This window comes from Phacochoerus africanus, chromosome 4 (assembly GCF_016906955.1).
Source record: "Phacochoerus africanus isolate WHEZ1 chromosome 4, ROS_Pafr_v1, whole genome shotgun sequence".
Classification (NCBI taxonomy): Eukaryota; Metazoa; Chordata; class Mammalia; order Artiodactyla; family Suidae; genus Phacochoerus; species Phacochoerus africanus.
The window spans coordinates 119,386,958-119,406,160 of NC_062547.1; the positions used below are offsets into that span (position 1 = coordinate 119,386,958).

General features: G+C 35.4%; 1 protein-coding gene across 2 annotated transcripts in view; it reads right to left on the bottom strand.

Annotated features, from left to right (window-relative positions):
• Nucleotides 1-6,535: 6,535 nt before the first annotated feature.
• PGGT1B (protein geranylgeranyltransferase type I subunit beta) overlaps nt 6,536-19,203 on the bottom strand; it is a 50,849-nt gene continuing 38,181 nt past the window's right edge. The window contains exons 7-10 of one of the 2 annotated variants that reach the window (XR_007134568.1): nt 16,305-16,489; nt 11,883-11,991; nt 11,285-11,364; nt 7,373-7,504 (exon numbers count right to left, since the gene is read on the bottom strand). Coding sequence is in view for 1 of the 2 variants with exons in the window: in XM_047778444.1 (XP_047634400.1) it covers nt 7,323-7,504; nt 11,883-11,991; nt 16,305-16,489 (476 nt within the window). In the remaining variant the exon portion in view is untranslated. Of the gene's footprint in view, nt 7,505-11,284; nt 11,365-11,882; nt 11,992-16,304; nt 16,490-19,203 lie in introns of both variants that reach the window. The other variant, XM_047778444.1, reaches the window with a different exon arrangement.

A 19,203-nucleotide genomic window follows, 5' to 3' on the forward strand; every position in this document is an offset into this window, starting at 1 on the left:
ATAAGATTATGACATATTTATGCAATGCAATGCTATGTAACTGCTTAAAGCAAAGTATGGGAGTTCCCATCATGGCTCAGTGGAAACGAATCTCACTAGTATCCATGAGAATGCAGGTTCATTCCCGGGCCTTGCTCAGTGGGTTGAGGATCCAGGATTTCTGTGGGCTGTGGTGTAAGTTGCAATGCGGCTCGTAACCCAGTTGCTGTGGCTATGGCACAGGCCAGTGACTACAGCTCCCATTTGACTCCTAGCCTGGTAACCTCCATACGCTGTGGATGTGGCCATAAAAAGACAAAGAAAGAAAGAAAGAAAGAAAAGTATGGATATTGAGAGACATTTACAATACAACATAGAATGGAGAAAAGTTATACCACAGCCTATATAGTATCTCATATAAGTATAGTTGCATATGTATTTTTTAAGTATGTCTATAGTACTGGGATGCCTAGTGCTCAGACCTATAGATATTAAAAAAAAATCTACATGTGTATGTATGCAGAGAGAGAGAAAAATGATTAAAAGTCCCAAGGATTTATACAACAGTTACAGTTATCTCTAGAAAGTATAGTCTGGGAACAGAGGTAGGGAGAGGACTCACTGGCTTTTCTATTTTTTTTTTAATCAAAAGAATAATAAACGCTCATTGTAAACAAAAAAGTTCCAAGTGAAAAAATCTACGTATTCTTTAAAAAAATATGTATCTGAACAACTGAGCACTGGTCATTCCACTTCCACTTATATAAAGGTTAATTTTTTCAATGATTGAGATGCTCCCTGTATTCTAATATGCCAACGGGCCTATTTCTGGAATTTCTCTTATGTTCCATTATTCATGTGTCAAGACCAAACTTTTAATCATGCCTCCATGATTCAAGGGTATGTTTTAATAGTAGGGCTGTTTCCTCTCACTATGATTCTTTTTCAGTGTTCTCAGTTACTCTTCTTTGTTCTATCAAATAAAAACAAAAACACAGATAATTTTTATTGGGATAGCATTGCACTTATAAACTAGCCTAAGGAGAAAAGTACATCTTGATGTTGTCCTAAGAATATAGTACATATATATCTTTTCCCTTGTTTAAGAGATTTACCTTTTTAAGTTTCCTCATGTAAGTTGTGGACATGTCTTAAGTTTACAAGCTGAGTCTGCAACCTACACCACAGCTCAGCAACGCTGGATCCTTAACCCACTGAGTGAGGCCAGGGGTTGAACCTGCATCCTTATGGGTACTAGTCAGATTCATTTCCACTGTGCCATAACGGGAAATCTGTTCATTTTTTTTTTACTTTTTTCAATAATAAAGGGGATCTTTTCTTTAAGCATATCTTCTAACTAGATTAGGTTTGTATATATATATAAAGTCTTTTATTCTTTTTAGGAAACATTTTTATTGAACTACAATTATACATACAGAAAAGTGCACAAATCATAAGTGTACAGCTTGATAAATATTCATAAGGTGAATGCACCTATGTAACCAGCACCCAGATCATGAAACAGAACACTGCCAGCACCAGAGAAGCTGCCTTGAACTCTTCAGTCCTTGCAGAGCAAAAGATGCTAGTTGAAAAATGTGTAATTACGATTCCACTTCTGTAAAGTCCAAAAACTGGCAAAACTGATGGTGACTCAAGCCATGACAGCGCTTACCTCTGAGGAAGAAGGTTGTGACTGAAATGGGGTGCTGATTTCTGACACCAATGTAATTTTGCCCCCTTTTAACTTCATCTAAATGGAATCAGGGGAGTTCCCGTCGTGGCACAGTTGTTAACGAATCCGACTAGGAACCATGAGGTTGCGGGTTCAGTCCCGCGTTGCTGTGGCTCTGGCATAGGCCCGTGGCTACAGCTCCGATTCGACCCCTAGCCTGGGAACTTCCATATGCCGCGAAAGCGGCCCAAGAAAATAGCAAAAAGACAAAAAAAAAAAAAAAAAAATGGAATCGGAGTATTCACTCTTTTGTGTCTGGTGAAAGCTACTGACATTTGTACATTAATTGCATGCGGTTGTTACTTTAAGTTCTCTTACCGTTTTTCAACAAATTCCTTTGGGTTTCCCAGATATAAAACCGTATCTGCAACGTTTCCTCTTCCTTTCCAATTCACATATCTGTTTTTCTTGTCTAATTTCACTGGCTAAATCCTTCAACAGAAAGTTAAGTAGCCCAGGAGATGGTGGGCCTTGTTTTTGACTTTAGTCAGAAAGCCTCGACATTAAGACACTGGCTTTTTTGGTTTTTTTAGAGCCACACCAGACGCATATGGAAGTTCCCAGGATAGGGGTTGACATGGAGCTGGAACTGCTGGCCTATACCACAGCCACAGCCACAGCCACGCAGGATCTGAGCTGCATTTTCGACCTACATCACAGCTCACGGCAACACCAGGTCCTTAACCCACTTAGCGAGGCCAGGGATCGAACCTGCGTCCTCATGGATTGAAAGTCAGATTTGTTTCCAAAGAGCCCTGCGGGGAACTCAAGATGCTGGCTTTTGGGCAGAGGTACAACGTCACTGAATTAACCATCATTTTCTACTTACTGAGTATATTTAAAAAATGAGTGCTCAATTTTCTCAAATGTCTTTTCTGCAAAGATGGAGACAGTCATATGATTTTTCTCCTTAACTCTTTTAATATTAATGGACTAATATTATTCTTGCATTCCTATAATAAACCCAACTTACTCACGACTTACCTTTCATAGAGTATTGTTGAATTGTTTGCTAATATATTAACATTTTTTGTACTGATATATTCATAAGTGAGAGTGGTTTCTATTTTCTTTGGTACAATCTTTGTCAGGTTTTCGAAACAATGCTATCATAGTCACTTAACAAAATGAATTTGCAAGGCTTTTTTTGTTTTTTTTGCCCTGTGAGGTTCAAGATTCTTCTTACAGACCCTGGAACCATTTAATAACATTGGGATTATTTGTGAAGGTTTGGTAGAAATAATGCACTTGAAACACTTGGGTCTGATGCTGTTTTTGGAAAAAGAGTCCATTTGCTTTGAATTTCTGTACCTACTATGGGCCGTTGCAACAATTTGTACTTTTCTAAAAAAAGTTATTTTCTAATTTATTATATAAAATTATTCAAAGTAGTGTTATAATTTTGAAAATTTCCCTGTTTTATGGTTATTTCTCTCTTGTCATTTAAATTTTTATTTTTGCTTCTTCCCTTTTCTTCTTGAATAGGCTGGCTGATGGTTTGTCTATCTTGCTTTCCCTCCTTCCCCCGTTTTGTTAATCCATTCCTTCTACTTTCTTCTGGTTTGCTTTTTCATCAAGTTTTCAAGACTTGACTTTAATTTTTAGCTTTTCCCATTTCTAATGATATAGTTCTAAAACTATACATTTCCTGCCACAATGGATTTTTTAAAAAATATTAAGTTTTCATCAGTCTTGTGGTTGTGACCTTCTAGTGTGCCTTCATTGTCTGTGGGGACACTGGTCTTACTCTCTTATTTCTTACAACTTTGAAGGAGATTTGACTGTAATCCTTCTCAGTTTTGATTTGTTTTTTGGTAAAATGAGTTTTTCTGTACTTTTAAGAGGGAGGGGTGCTCCAGGATGACTTTTCTTTGTTCTATGGCCTTAAAGCTCCTGTTTTTTTTCGCAAAGTGATTTAAAAGATTATGTATGTCTTCATATAATGCCCATGTATATTGGCCTTCTTTCCTGATATTTATCTGAACTCTCTCTTTGCCCAACGTGTCCTATGCGATTTAGATACTAATTCTAGCTAGGCTTTGTCTCATTAGTCTTAAGATGTATGAAGACAGGGCCCAGACTGCTCTAGCACAATCATCAGACCATATTATATTGCTCTAACACTTACCTGCAAATGGGGACCTGTAGAACTCCTCCCAGTTTCAGCTTCTGTTCTCAGACTGGCCCACTGCCACTTTCCAGTGAGAAACTGTGGGCAGTGTTACAGCTCCATTCTCAAGGCTGTCAGAAACCAGCTGCCTGCCTCTCACTTCCTCCCACACAGATGCTGAAACTATGTTGGTCAGTGGTTTGTCCTTATAAAATTGTGTTTTCAGTTCATGGGAACACTGTGTCATCTAGTTTTATAGAATAGGTCTGTGGCTATCCTAGTTACTCTGTATTCATATGGGGAGATTCAAAAATACACTGCTGCCACCATTTTCAAGTTTAAACTCTGTGAGATTTCTATTATAGAAAAGAGGTTTTAATAACAATTTTTGATGGTTATGACAGAAATTATAATTAGGAACTTATGTATCTCAAGTACTATGCTAAGTACTTTATGTGTATTACTTAATCCTCAAAAAAACCTTGGGAGTTAAATTCCTTCCCCCTCATTTTACCGAAAGGCAGGTTAGGGTCCAAGATTACAGTGGTGAACTGGCAGATCTGGAGTTTCAATCCAAGTCATCTGACTCCAGGGCACCTCCTTACTAAAGTGACTCTCAAATATTATCAGGTCCAACAGTTTCAAACTATATACCACTGTTGGCAAAATATCTATTTGAATTTGAATATTTATAAATAATTATTTAAAGGTCTAATAAAATATATACACTAGTCAAATCTAAAAGCACTGTAGATGATAAATACGTTGAACTACGTTTACAACCTGATGAACCTTGTCTTTATGCAGATGCTCAAAAAAAAGGTTCTCCTATTATCTTTCAAAATATACCATACTGGGACCGGGGATAGAACAAAGGGAACAGTTAAGTGAGACTTCATATTCCCCTTCTCATTCCATCTCCACTGCTAAAGAACCAAGTACATATATGAAATATTGCTTATAATTTATTTTATTAATACCTTTTTAAAATAAGTAACTAGAAAAAGTTAGGGGTAGTTTCTCCACAACTCACAATGGCCTGGTATTTTGGTCAGTAAGCTGCTGTGGAATGTGAACATTCCCAGGTCCATAAAGTTTCACAAGAAGGCCTCTCATGAGTATATCAATTAGAATCATACTGTCATATATAAATCTTATGCTATTAAAATAATATAAGGAGTTAGAAATATTTCTTAATAGTTTTATGAAATACTTTGGCCTTGGAATTCGCCTCCATTTATGAATACTGTTATACTACTAACTTTTTAAGCTTCCATCCACCAAGGGCAATTCAGGAAAAACAATCTGGGCTTTTTATATAGTTCTAAAGTCATTACATATATGCCATCTTAATTCCAGAAGTCTAAGAGATGACCTAGTTTGAGACATAGATGTCTTAATTTGTCAGGATTCAAACAGGTACAACTGGAATAACTCATGGAAGGATGATATATGTTGTTAAGCTTATTTTTTCCCCACCATCAGAAAACTAATTTTATATTTAATTAAAAAAAGTTGACTCTGGCAAATTGAGATTAAAAATTAGGCACACCAATAATAAATCAATAATTTTTCAAAGTATTTACTAGATTTCCCTTGGAAAGTACCATTATTTAAGGGGGGTTTGTCTCCATTCGAGGAAGGAAATTAAAATAAAGAGTTAAATATTACAATACCTAAAACAGTGATACTAGTAACTTAGTTTTTTATACCAACATTTATTATCATCACGACTTTAACTTAAACCTAGATCTTTTAGTGAAGAGATTTCCTTCTCCATTTTAGCAATACCTTAATAATTTTGAATGTCATTAAGCAACAGAGATGGATGTAATTTATTAATAAATTGATTATTAGGGAGTTCCCGTTGTGGCACAGAGGTTAACGAATCCGACTAGGAACCATGAGGTTGCGGGTTCAATCCCTGGCCTTGCTATGTGGGTTAAGGACCCGGCGTTGCTGTGGTGTAGGTCACAGATGTGGCTCAGATCCCGCATTGCTGTGGCTGTGGCGTTAGCCGGTGGCTATAGATCCAATTAGACCCCTAGCCTGGGAACCTCCATATGCCGTGGGAAGTGGCCCTAGAAAAGACAAAAAGACAAAAAGACAAAAAATAAAAAAATTGATTATTAGTAAAGAAGAGTTCTTTTTTATGCCCATGGCATGTGGAGAAGTCCCTGGGCAGGGATCAAACCCAAGCCACAGCAGTGACAACACTGAATCCTTAACCACTAGGCCACCAGGGAACTCCTAATGAAGATGAGTTTTTACACTAACCCCTTAACAGTCAGCTAGGTCACAGAATGAAGAAAACAAAATAAAGACAAGCAAAACCTAAACCACAGTCCTTAACTTCTAAATGATACATTTCTCTCCCACTTACCTGAAAATACAAAAATATGAATGACCATGTATGGAGCTACACCATTAAATTTACTTGAATGGTGCTAGTTTTTTTTTTACTTAAATGTTCACTTATTTAATTTGAAAAGATTAGAAAATCATCAGTTTGAAATTAAAGCAGCTAACACACTAACACCTTGGGGGCAACAAACTAAAACCCCCCCCCCCACAAACGGCTAAAAATAACTCAGTTATGAAAGTATAATTTACAGTATATCTCAGAAAAAAAAACAAAACCACTAAATGTCTTTCCTTCCCAGTAAGACTGTTGTCTCTGCATAAAGGAAAACAACAACAACAACAACAACAACAAAACAAAAACGACTAATTATTTGAGATTGTAATCAAACATAACTGTTATTTGCCCCAGCAACACCTAAAATAAATGACCTGCACAGCACAAAACTTTCCCATTCACAGTTACATAATTAAATTACTTCTCCCTCAGTTACATAATAGTCTTTTTAAAACAATCTCTCTTTAGAAAATTATTGTGTTAGTTAAGCCTAGTCATTCTTGCTATGAAGTTAATTTCATGTGTATAGTCCACAAAAGTTTAATTGGCACATTTTACTTAAGAATAAGACAAAATAAGTCATCCTTCTTTCTAAAAATTATGGGATCATGTTTTCAAAGAATAATCCCAGATACTTAATTCATTAAAGCAATGTTCTACCATCAGCAAACTCTTTAAATGATCACTAAGTGTTCACCCGAAGATTATCAATGCTATATGAACTGTAAACTTCTTTTGAAGATTTGTGTCCATTTTATATGATACAATTTTGTATTGAAGAGTTTTTAAAAAGATGATCTACCTACATAGAGTTAATCTGCCCCAAAGAACTTAGAAATACAGTATAAACATTTAAGAACCACAGCAGAGTCCACTGAGGCTCAAATTTCAGCAAAGATTTTCCTGAAACCTAGTACAAAGGTTACTGGCTCAAGGCCATATTCCAAAGTGACATCAGCACAAGATTCGATTGTAAGACTCTACCTCTTAGAAAAAAGAGCACACTTGGTTATACATGGCTTTTAACCTTGAGCTACAGTTATGCTACAAATCCCCCCTCCCCCCAATCTTAAAGTCAGTCATGTGGAGATATGTACATTCTCTGAGCAAGGTTTAGAGTCCTTGGTTTTCCAGCTCTGATGGAGATCTCGAAGGCGTTCAGAAGTCCGTGTGCTTACATTTAGGGCAGGATGAACTTTACAAATGCCACTTTCCTCCATTAGTGACAGGCCACAAATCCCAAAGTATGCATGCAAAGCATCTGAAAATAGAGGCATTTTTTATCACAACAGACATTCTTATTTGTACACGCTCTAAAATATTTTAGCTACTTTTCAGCCTATTACTACATTAAAAATAAATTTAGAGAAATACTAAATATAGTTTTTTAAATGTTTGCTTTCTCAAAGTCTCAAACACCAAAAATTTAAAAACCAGATGATCAAAATCAGATGACAGATTATTCAAGAAAATAACACTAACAAAGGAAAACAGTTCCTAGCTAAAGAAGTGACATTCCCAACATCCTATGTGATTAAAAAAAAAAAAAAAAAAGGAAGAGTAGCAGTAATATAAAAAACTTCTCACTCTAAAGGACTGTCCCTTTTGCCTACAATGGACTATGCTATTAATAAGGAAAATTTTTTCCTAAAAATCAAAATAAACAAACCTCTGAATCTAAGTAACATTAAATTACTTAAAAAAGTAAAATTTTTTCCTAAAAATCAAAATAAACAAACCTCTGAATCTAAGTAACATTAAACCCCTGCCAAATTTTACCTCTGACAGTTCCTAAACCATATATGATGCCCATATTTTGGACATCATAACTAAAAGAAGCTTAAGCAGAATAATCCATTCTGGAATGTTGTACCATATTTAATTTTCCTATTTTGGGTAACGTCACTCATTCTAAAAATATCTGACATGACAATGAAAACAAACTCAAACATTCTATTTGGTTACAAGTGTGTGTTCATACCATAACAACTTTTCTATACTGGCCTCGCTACAGTTTCCGGTCTTTCAGAGGGTAGCAACCTTCCTCCATTAAAATGGCCACTGAAATTACATGGCTGTTGCTTGCCTGAGAGCCTTATATGGACTTGTGAAGAGCTCAGAGCTCTGCGGTTATGGAAACACTAGAGAAAACAGATTTTGCAGCAGTCAAAATTTGTTTCTATTTTTGAACTGGTCATCGTTTATGGCCTCATGAGCTATTAAAGTTCAAAACATCTTACTGAGTCAAACTTTGCCAAAAGAATTAAAGACAAAAGTTTTACTTATACAAGTGTCATTTACTTTTCCAAACAGAAATGACAGATAGATGTGCTTACTCAAAGTTATTTGTGAAAAGCTTATTTCACCCATGTTAATCCCCTTTTATGTCTTTTTCAGAGATTGCTTAGACTTCTTCTGGCTCATTTTCCTCTAATTTTCGGACCTGAAAAAAGGAATTTGATGTTCCCTCCACCACTATATTTTTCTTGAAGTTATTCTAAAATTACAAAAGGTACAAAACAACAATAAATTTTATTGCCTAGAAATGAGGAAACTTTTCTAGGAAAAAAATGCAATGGAAAGAGAAAATACACTCAGAATAACATAAAATAGGATCTTAACACTTTCCAGGTAATGTAAAAATACCTTCTTCCATTTAAGACGTTATATGTTTCAAACCTCAAAGATAAATTAAAAAAAACCCCTCCTTATCTGTAGGTGGTGATGTATTCAAGCACTTTAATATATTTTTTCTTCATAATAAAACTTTATTCTTTTCATAAGTTTTTTCCTATAATGTATATAAAATCTCTTTATGTTGAGTCTGCTACTAGGCTAATTTATTAGAACCAAGAATAAGCTAATTTTAAAAACTTTTTAAAACTAATTTTAAAATGATTTTTATAACAGCTCTAGGAGTAGATCTTTTCCACATAAATTCAATTTATCAAAGACTTTCTGTAGTCTATAATGTATAGTATCTGAAGACATTGTAACATATCTATTAAAAAATTATATCCAAGTATTTATACAAAGGTTAAAGTTAGCAACTGATCTCTCTAGAAAAAGACTCCAAGAATTTTCTCTTAAAAAAGCTACTATAGGAGTTCCCCCTGGGGTGCAGTGCATTAAGAATCCAACTGTAGCAGCTCAGGTGGCTGCAGAAGCGCAGGTGTGATCCACAGCTGGCGTAGTGGGTTAAAGGATCCCATATTGCCAAAGCTGTGGCTCAGATTCAATCCCTGGCCTGGGAAATTCCATATGCTGAGGGTGTGGCCATATAAAATAAATTAATTAATTAAAAAAACTGAAAAGCTATTATTGTAAACACTGAATATTTATTTCAATATGTTTATATAAGAAACACTTTTCTAGAGACTGTCATTTCCCTACTCCCGTTACTTGTTAAAGCAGTACATTATTGGAGATCCTGTCACGGCACAGTGGAAGAAACACAAATCTGACTAGGAACCATGAGGTCATGGTTTTGATTCCTGGCCTTTCTCAGTGGGTTAAGGATTTGGTCTTGCTATGAGCTGTGGTGTAGGTCACAGATGCAGCTTGAATCTGGCGTTACTGTGGCTGCGGTGTAGGCCAACAGCTATAGCTCTGATTCGACCCCTAGCCTGGGAACCTCCATATGCAGCGGATGAGGCCTTAAAAAGCAAAACAAAAAAGTACATTATTTTTTAAAATAGTACCATGCACTGATTAAAAGAAATGGAATCAATGCCAAAATAACTGGTCTCTTGAGGCACTTTTTTTTTTCTTTCCTGTCTTTCTGCCTTTTCTAGGGCTGCTCCCACGGCATATGGAGGTTCCCAGGCTAGGGGTCTAAATCAGAGCCGTAGCCGCTGGCCTACGCCAGAGCCACAGCAATGCAGGATCTGAGCCGTGTTTGCAACCTACACCACAGCTCATGGCCAATGCCGGGTCCTTAATTCACTGAGCAAGGCCAGGGACCAAACCCACAACCTCATGGTTCCTAGTCAGACTCGTTAACCATTGTGGCACAATGTGAACTCATGAGGCACTTTTCAAACATAGACATCAAAAATAGACATCAAAAATTTTAAAATATTATTTTACTTTAGAAATGAAAAGTACTGTATATTTTTAAAAAAGAAGCATATTTTGCATGAAAATACAAGTAAATATGGATACGAGGAAATACTCCTGCTCAATTCAGATACAAAAAATATGATTCCACGAACCTTCTAGTTGTATTGATTCAGGTACATATTCTGACCATAGCAGTTCTATGACAAGAGATGAGCTAAAAAGGTTCTAGACTAATAATGAAAACCATGATTCTACTGCAATGTTGCCAAAACCATTCCTTGAGTCTAGCTGCATTTATTTATAGCTAATATTTTCTATTTGTTTATCAAAAGTGACAGTGTTCTGACTTATTTTTAATAAACTCCTGAATTGACTTTTTTTGGAAACTGTTAATTCATTTTGCTGTAGATGAAAACCTTAAGTGCACGGCAAGTAGCTTGGAGAATGATGTTAAGAGGTAGGAGAGGAGCCAAATCTTGGGAGGACCCTGTGTGCCATGCCAACTGACTCTGAGAGCTAAGAGAGTCTTTGAATGATTTTAATAGATTTAATAGAAAAGTTTAGATTAGAGGTTCTCAGCCATTTTTGCATTCCTTTGAGAACCCGAAAAGAGCTTTGGCCCCTCTCCTCTCATTTAAGCGAATGTACACACACACACATACACACAGAGTATCAATAGGAGGGGCACTAGACTAGAGGAAGGAAGACTGACAAGACCTTTGCAAAACCCTAGGCCTGAGCTTGGGCCCAGTGCCACTGAAGATCTGGGGCAGGGTGGAGCACGGAAATAATGAGCTGGGTTGGCAGGCTAGGTCTGAGGGGCATGTGGATCACTGACCTTATTAGAAGATAGCATGCATTTTGGAATAAGGCCTATCTAGTTTTGGAAAATAGCAGAATTATCCACATATTCTGAAGAAATGCCACTACTAATAAAGATTTTTGATAACTTCCGAAGAACTCATTTAAAAGTACTTACGAAATACAAGAATTCTTTGCTCTTCACATCTATGCCATTCCCGAGTTGGGAATATTGTACTGTCTGAATCTATTTGGTTCCTGAATTTTAGAGAGTGAATGGTTAAGAGTTCAGATAGCAAAATATTCATCTAGAAAAATAACCTGAATCTGCCCAAACTCAGAGAATAAGAGTATGGGCAATGAGGGACACTTGTATTTGGGATCTAAATTTTTGATTTAATGACTTGTGAAAAGATTAGGAACTAGTTTCCTTTTGGATTTAAGAGTAATTTATTCAACACAGCCCAAGTGATAGCTAATAATCCTAGAGCTAACAGATGAACCAAATGATTCTATTCTGGACAGGCACCATTCACACCATTTGCCTTATTGCCTTAAATAAAATAAAACATTGCTAAGTGAAATATCTGGGGGAAAAAAAAAGGCAAACTATACCAATACATCCTGATAATCAAACCCTTCCTTTATATCCCTCACTACCCCAAATCTACCCTAAATTTAAACAATTTACCTTTTAAAAAACATTATTTAAAGTTAGTTTACAACTCAATAAATAAAAGAAAAGCTGCTCCAGATTTGTACAAAAAATAAATTACCTGGATGACTATCTGGCCACTTGGCAAACCCCCCTACAAGACGATCTTGAGTTGATAAAATGTAATTTCTATTTTTCTCAAAGTTAGTGTATTGGAAAATTTTCAGGAGCTGAAATGACATGACAAACACAAATTTATTGACAAACTTTCATACTGATCTTTGGCTCGATTTTCATATATTTATCATTTAAATATGCTTTCCTTGAGTTAGGTAACGCTCTCAGAGCAAGCCTAGGGGACTTGAACATTTAAAATTATCATCACATTATCTTTTTTTAATCACCTTATCAAATTTACTCTCCTTTTCTTTCTTTCTTTCTTTCTTTCTTTCTTTCTTTCTTTCTTTCTTTCTTTCTTTCTTTCTTTCTTTCTTTCTTTCCTTTTCTTTTCTTTTTTGGTCTTTTTGCTATTTCTTGGGCCGCTCTCTCGGCATATGGAGGTTCCCAGGCTAGGGGTCGAATCGGAGCTGTAGCCCCTGGCCTACGCCAGAGCCACAGCAACTCAGGATCCAAGCTGCGTCTACGACCTACACCACAGCTCACAGCAACGCAGGATCGTCAACCCACTGAGCAAGGGCAGGGACCAAACCCACAACCTTATGGTTCCTAGTCGGATTCCTTAACCACTGTACCACAACAGGAATTCCTACTCTCCTTCTCTTGACCCACTATTTCCTTCTTTGACCCATAACCAGTTAATTTCTTTGCATCACATTTTGCTACATTCAAAGCACAACTTCCCAATGTGTTCAACTTCATTATTTACTTTAAAAAGTGCAATTTTATCTGCCCATATTTTAACTCATATGATAAAGGCTTTCAAATTATTAATTACAAATTGCTAGTAACGAGAACTAAAAATATTTCAAAAAAGAGCAACTAGGTGCTACAGACAGTTTTGTTTGAGAATGATAAATAATTAAAGTGCTTTTAGTTGGGAGAGATACAAGGTGAGACATACACAATTTTACCATAAAAAAATTATACAGCTTAAAGATTTAGGACATGTATTAGTCCTTTTTTCTCAAGATCTCATTAAATAGGATAAAAAAAAAAAAAGGACAAGTCAAATTGTGAAGAGGAAAAGTCAAATTGTGAAGAGGAAGGAGTTTAGGGGGTGGTAGTGAGCAGTAGATTAGAGAGTTCAAGGAATGTCTGTAAGACACAGCAATTGAAAGTGTGTTACTAAACTCCAGAGCCACAAAAGGTATTAATGATTAATGAAAAAGCATAATTTCTCAAAAAAAGAAACAAAACTAGTAAGAAAGTTATAGTACAAATAAGAAAAAAATGTACTCACTTATTTTTATTTAATTAATAGAACATAAGGAAAGAGAATCTTTTTTAGAATCCCTGATGTGCATTTTTCATAAAGTGTGCATGGATCATTACATAGAAAGAAGAAACTATAATCTTAACACTGCACTTGGTTTAGCAATAAATAATATTTACACAATAATAAGTGATTACTGGTTTTCAAATTTTAGAATCAGCCTACAGGCAAAATATTAAATATTTAATTATTGTTATTGAATGAAATATGGATGTTACCTAACATGACACTATAAAAGTAAAAGGTAAACTGACACAATTAGAAAGGGGAAGAGAAAAGGTTCAGATCTAAAAAAAAAAAAAAAAAAAAGAAAAAAAACAACAATTTGCTGGAAAAAAGAGAGGCCAAATTTTCATTTTTCATAGCTGTGAATCAAAGATAATGTCTAAAGGTGTTTAGGAATCAGCATATTATTTAAAAAGAACAATGTAGGAGTTCATGCTGTGGTGCAATGGGATCAGAGGCAAATCTGCAGCACCAGGATGCAAGTCTGATCCTCACCAGGCACAGTGGGTTAAAAGGATCTGGTGTTGCTGCAGCTGTGGTGTAGGTCATAACTGTGGCTCGGATATGATCCCTGGGCAGCCAAAAATGAAAAAAAAAAAAAAAAAAAAAAAAAGAACAATGTAATGGATTAGAATGGATAAAATGATAAAATGTTAAAATCTCACAATGATACTCAAAGGGTGAAAAAAAAAAAAACCCCAAAAATCCTCTAAAACCCAATTACCTTACTGGTAAACTTTAGAGGATGCTAGGGAATCAACACACTGTACTGAATAAACATCATTAAAATTAAGAGAGAATCATCTGCCTTTCTCTGTACAACCACACCTCACGTTAAAGTGAAATTCTTCTTTATAAAAGAATCCTAGTTAATAAAGTTAGAGGGAATGATAAAATATCACCATTTAGCAATCCCCAGTTACATAATGGATCTAAGTAATGATCCTCAATGGCTGCTAAAACCAATTCTGTAAAAAGATAATGAGATTTTTAATGCACCAGCACAAACAATCCAAAAGGAAATTAAGCAAACAATTCCATTTATAATAGCCAAGAGGAAGGGGGGAAGGAGTGGGATGGATGACGAGTTTGGCGTTGGTAGATGCAAACTGTTACATTTAGAATGGATAAGCAATGAGGTCCTACTGTACAGCAGCACAGGGAACTATATCTGGTCGCTTGGGACAGAACATGATGGAAGATAGCAAGAGAAAAAGAATGTATTTATAGCTAAAAGGTGGACACAATCTAAGTGTCCATCAACAGTAAACGTGGTATATACATGGAATATTACAGAATACTACTCAACCATAAAAAGGAATTAAATTTTGATATATATGACAACATGACATAAAAATTATGCTAAGTGAAATAAGTCAGAAAGAGAAGGATACACATTATATGATTCTACTTATATGTGATACCTAGAATAGGCAGATTCATGAAGACATAAAGTAGAAGAGAGGTTACCAGGGCCTGGAGGGATGGGTGAATGGGGAATAACTATTTAGTAAAAAGAGTTTATGTTAGGGATGATGAAAACATTTGGGGTATAGATAGTGGTAATGGTTATACAGCACTGGCAATTGTAATTTACAAATAGTTAAACTGATAAATATTACTTTATGTATATTTTACCAACATAAAAAAATGTGAAAAAAAAACTGATGGGGAACTTTATAATGGATACATCAGTTTTGACAACTCTGGAGCCCTCTGATCAGGAGAGACAATCAGAGATTATATGCCTCTTGATGTGATGCAACAGGAAATACACATCACTCTGACTCAATATTTAATGACAATAAGGAATTATGGCTGATTTTTTAGATGTTACAATGACATTACAGTACCATTTTTATTTATTTATTTATTTGCTTTTTAGGGCAGCACTGTGGCATATGGAGGTCCCCAGGCTAGGGGTCTAATCGCAGGTATAGCTGCTAGCCTACACCACAGCTCATGGAAACACCAGATCCTGAGTGAGGCCAGGGATCGAACCCGCAACCTCATGGTTCCTAGTAGGATTTGATTCCGCTGAGCCACAACACGAACTCCTATAGTACCATTTTTAAAAAGCTATTTTTGTTTAGTGATTATACTGAAGAATTTCCAGATAATATAAAAACTTTTATCTGGGATTTGCCTTAAAATAATACAGCAAGGGGGAGAGGAGTAGGTAGGTGTATGGATGAATGAAGACTGGCTTTGGGATGAAACCTGTTGAGACTGGTTAATGAATATATAAGTATACACTCCTCTCTTTTGAGTACGTCTGAAATTTTTCATAATTAAAAAAAATTTAAATGGTGCACCTGAGAATGAATGGCACTAGAAGTGAGAAGAGAGACAGAGGCTGCTACCTTCATTTTAAATCATTCTATTTTCCCAATTAATATCAACCACAGTATGAATTTTAAGAGAAAAAATTAGGATATTACATAGATAACAAAGACTTTTGTTAGAATACAGAATATAAGACCTAGGTGATATTTTTTAGAGGTAAAGGGGCAATTTTAAGATAGAGAAAACTTATGGATACTCAGTGGCTAATAACCTTGTGGAATTAGGTCTATTAGGTAGCAGAGATGGGGAAAAATATATGAACATATTAATACATTTCAGAAGGTTTACACAAATAAATTAATGAAAAACTGAAAACATTAAATGGTTTTAAAGGAATGACCCATAGTTTATCTTTTAAGATTAGTATCTTACCATAAATCTTTTACTGGACTGTTCCGACAGATATCTGCTCTAGATGGACTACTGATCAGTCTTAGTTACAAGTTTCATATGACACTATACCTACTTTTCTTACATAAGTTCTGGGACACTAGAGTTCTATAAGAATAGAAATTTTCAACGACAGACAGAGAGACAGTATAGCAGATAACTGAATTCTACGCAAAAACCATACAGAGACTAGCTTTGGCAGAGCAACAGGAAAAACTCTGTAGCCTAAACCTAACAATATTTAATGAACATTAAAAAGACCAAACCCTTTAAGCACAATTTTATTTTTATAACTTGCTTTATTTTTATAACAAATAAAGGTTTCTCATTTTTTATTATTTCTCTTACCTTTAGAGTTGCTCCCACCCAAAATGAATAACAAGTGTCAACAGGCTTATTAGGTCTTCCATGATAACCATTTTGTTGCCTCATTATACACCACCTCTTTATCCTATTCAATTCTTTTTCTGAAAAAACTTCTTCTAGTTTACCCATGAGGCACAGTGATGCAATGCCACAAAAAGTTGATCCTCCTGTTAATTAAAATCACACAATACTTTAAATTTATTAGATGTCTAGGAAAATAATACAAACTGATTGAAGAAAAAAGGGTTAAATAATTCTAGAAAATAATGAAATAAAAGTAACATTAAAATACATTAATTATAATTTTAAAATAACCACTAAGCAATGAAGTCTTCAATAAGAATTTGATTAAACAGAAAAAAATTAAATATAAAGCTATAAGAACCATTTTCTTAATGCAAAAAAGTAAGATTTGGGAAAATTAAGAAACTAGTTCAAAATTATGGTTCATGGGAGAGTTAAAACTAAAATGTGGGACTGCTACTCCCTGTCTACTACTCTATCACCTGAGTCTGATTTTTAATTCCCTTAAAGACAGTGTATTCCTTATGAATTAAGAATCCAGCTGCTTAAAACTACAGACCAACCTTCACATATAAACTAGAAGCTCATATGCAGTCAGGCTAAGAAATCTAAGGAAAAAAAGTTTCAGCAAAGCGGGAGGGAGAGTGTGTATGTATTGGTAGGGGAGGGGGAAGGTGGAGAAGAAAACTGTATCTGGAAGTAGAGGCATGATATGTACCCACGCTCACTATGGAAGACTGAATAATGTCCCACTATGATATCCAGGTCCTCATCACTGGAACATGGGCATGTTACCTTATCTGGCAAAAGGGCCTCTGCAAATGTGATGGATGTTAAGGATCCTGAGATGGAGAAACTATCCAGGATGGGGTGTGCCCTAAATGTAACCACGTGTGTCCCTATACAGTGGGGGAGAGGGAGATTTAACTACAATCAAAGAGGGGGCAATGTGACAATGGAAGCAGAGACTGAAGTGATGTTATGACAAGTCAAAGAATGTCCACAGCCACTAGAAGCTGAAAGAGGCAAAGGAAGAGATTCTCCCTAGAGCCTCCAGAAGGAAACTGCCCTGCTGCCATCTTGAACTGTAAGATGCAATTCAGACTTCTGGCCCCTGGAACTATAAGAGAATAAATTTGTGTTGTTTTACAGCCCACAAGTTTAATAAAAATGTTACAGCATTAATAGAACTGATATAATTACAAAGGAAATTCCTTTCCTTGGGAAATGAAAGGTCAGTATTTTTTCCATAAAGGAAAAACAAAAACAAGACTTTCCATTGGCATTATCTGCTGTCAACAACAAACGATTTGAAAATACTTCTATTTCCAATTTATTACAGCTTCACCTAGTGATGTATATTAATTCCAGCTCTTTAAATAGATTGTTTCTAATATCCCATCCTGTAATTTTCCTTTCGGTGTTACATATCTGGGCTGTATTTTCTGGCAAAGAAAAGTGAGCATCCTCTCTAGAAAATATAAAGGAGCTATCACATTAAAAGAGTCACTGTCAGGAGTTCCTGCTTTGGCACATTGGGATGGGAGGTGTCTGAGGAGCGATGGTATGCAGGTTTGATCTCCGGCCCAGCACAGCGGGTTAAGGATCAGTGTTGCTGCAGCTGTGGCTTAGGTTCACAACTGTGGCTCAGATCTGATCCCTGGCGTAGGAACTCCATATGCCAAGGGGTGGCCAAAAAAAGTAAAGAAAAAAATAAAAAAATCACTGTCAAAAACAGGTGGCTGTAAGAATTTTTGGTCTTCAGAATTTTTCCCGACAGAAAAAAAAAGAGAAATATCTATGTTAGTCATGAGTGAATTAAAGTACAAGTAAAACAATTTATCATAACCTTTTAGAATAATTTCTATTAAGCAACTATCATTTTTCCCCTTTAATGACCTACTATTTCAATTTCTCTTTCATTATAAGCTGGCCGCAACTTCATGTATTATTACATCATTAAATATAAAGCTCTAATAGACAGTATATAATACTTACAACTAACTGCCAAGAAATAAAGGAGTGTTTGTTACTCTCCAAAATAACTGATAGGATTTTATAAAGCAAACCAGTACAGTTCAAAATAAAAAACTCTTTACTTTGCCAAAATGACCAGATTTTGAAAGTGACAACTTCTGATGTTAATTTCAGCTCTGAGGAGCCAAACACGTCATTACAAAGTTTATGATTTAAGTCAAAATTGATTTATCACCATTTACCCCTGAGAGGTTCCTGTCTAAAAAGTTCTGAAACACCAGTTCTGAAAACCTGAATTAAATGTACGATGTTAGAAGAGTGTTAGAGGCAGAAAAAAACAGCAAGATAGGTAATATCTTGACAATAATTAAGAGACATTATTAAATAGCAGGCACAAGAACTCAACTAGAATACCCTTTTGGGGCTCAACAGGATTAGGTCAATGATTCCCATAAGCTTCAAAACACTTCAAGAATATCACATCATTATATTAAAGCACAATTTAAGAATTGCTTCTGATAATAATGATCTGAATTCATCAAGAAAATGTTAAATTGTGTTCATTATGCCCTGGCTGAAGAAAGTATGAAAATAACCTTCTTTACTGAAGGCATATAACAGTAAGAGAATATTAAGGTACATACAAATAAGAGAAAGATGTCTATGTGAAATTGTTTTGCCACCTAAAGTGTTAAGCTTCAGTTATAGGGACAATTAATGTACACAGAATACCTCAATCATAAAAACCACAACTGGAAGGGACTGGTTCTCTCTTTACAATCTACTCCAGTTCTTCCAGAAGCAGGATAAAGTTCTAAATGATAGGATTTACTTGTATTTTAACTTATTGCTCCCATGAAGAGTTTAAGATAATCAACAA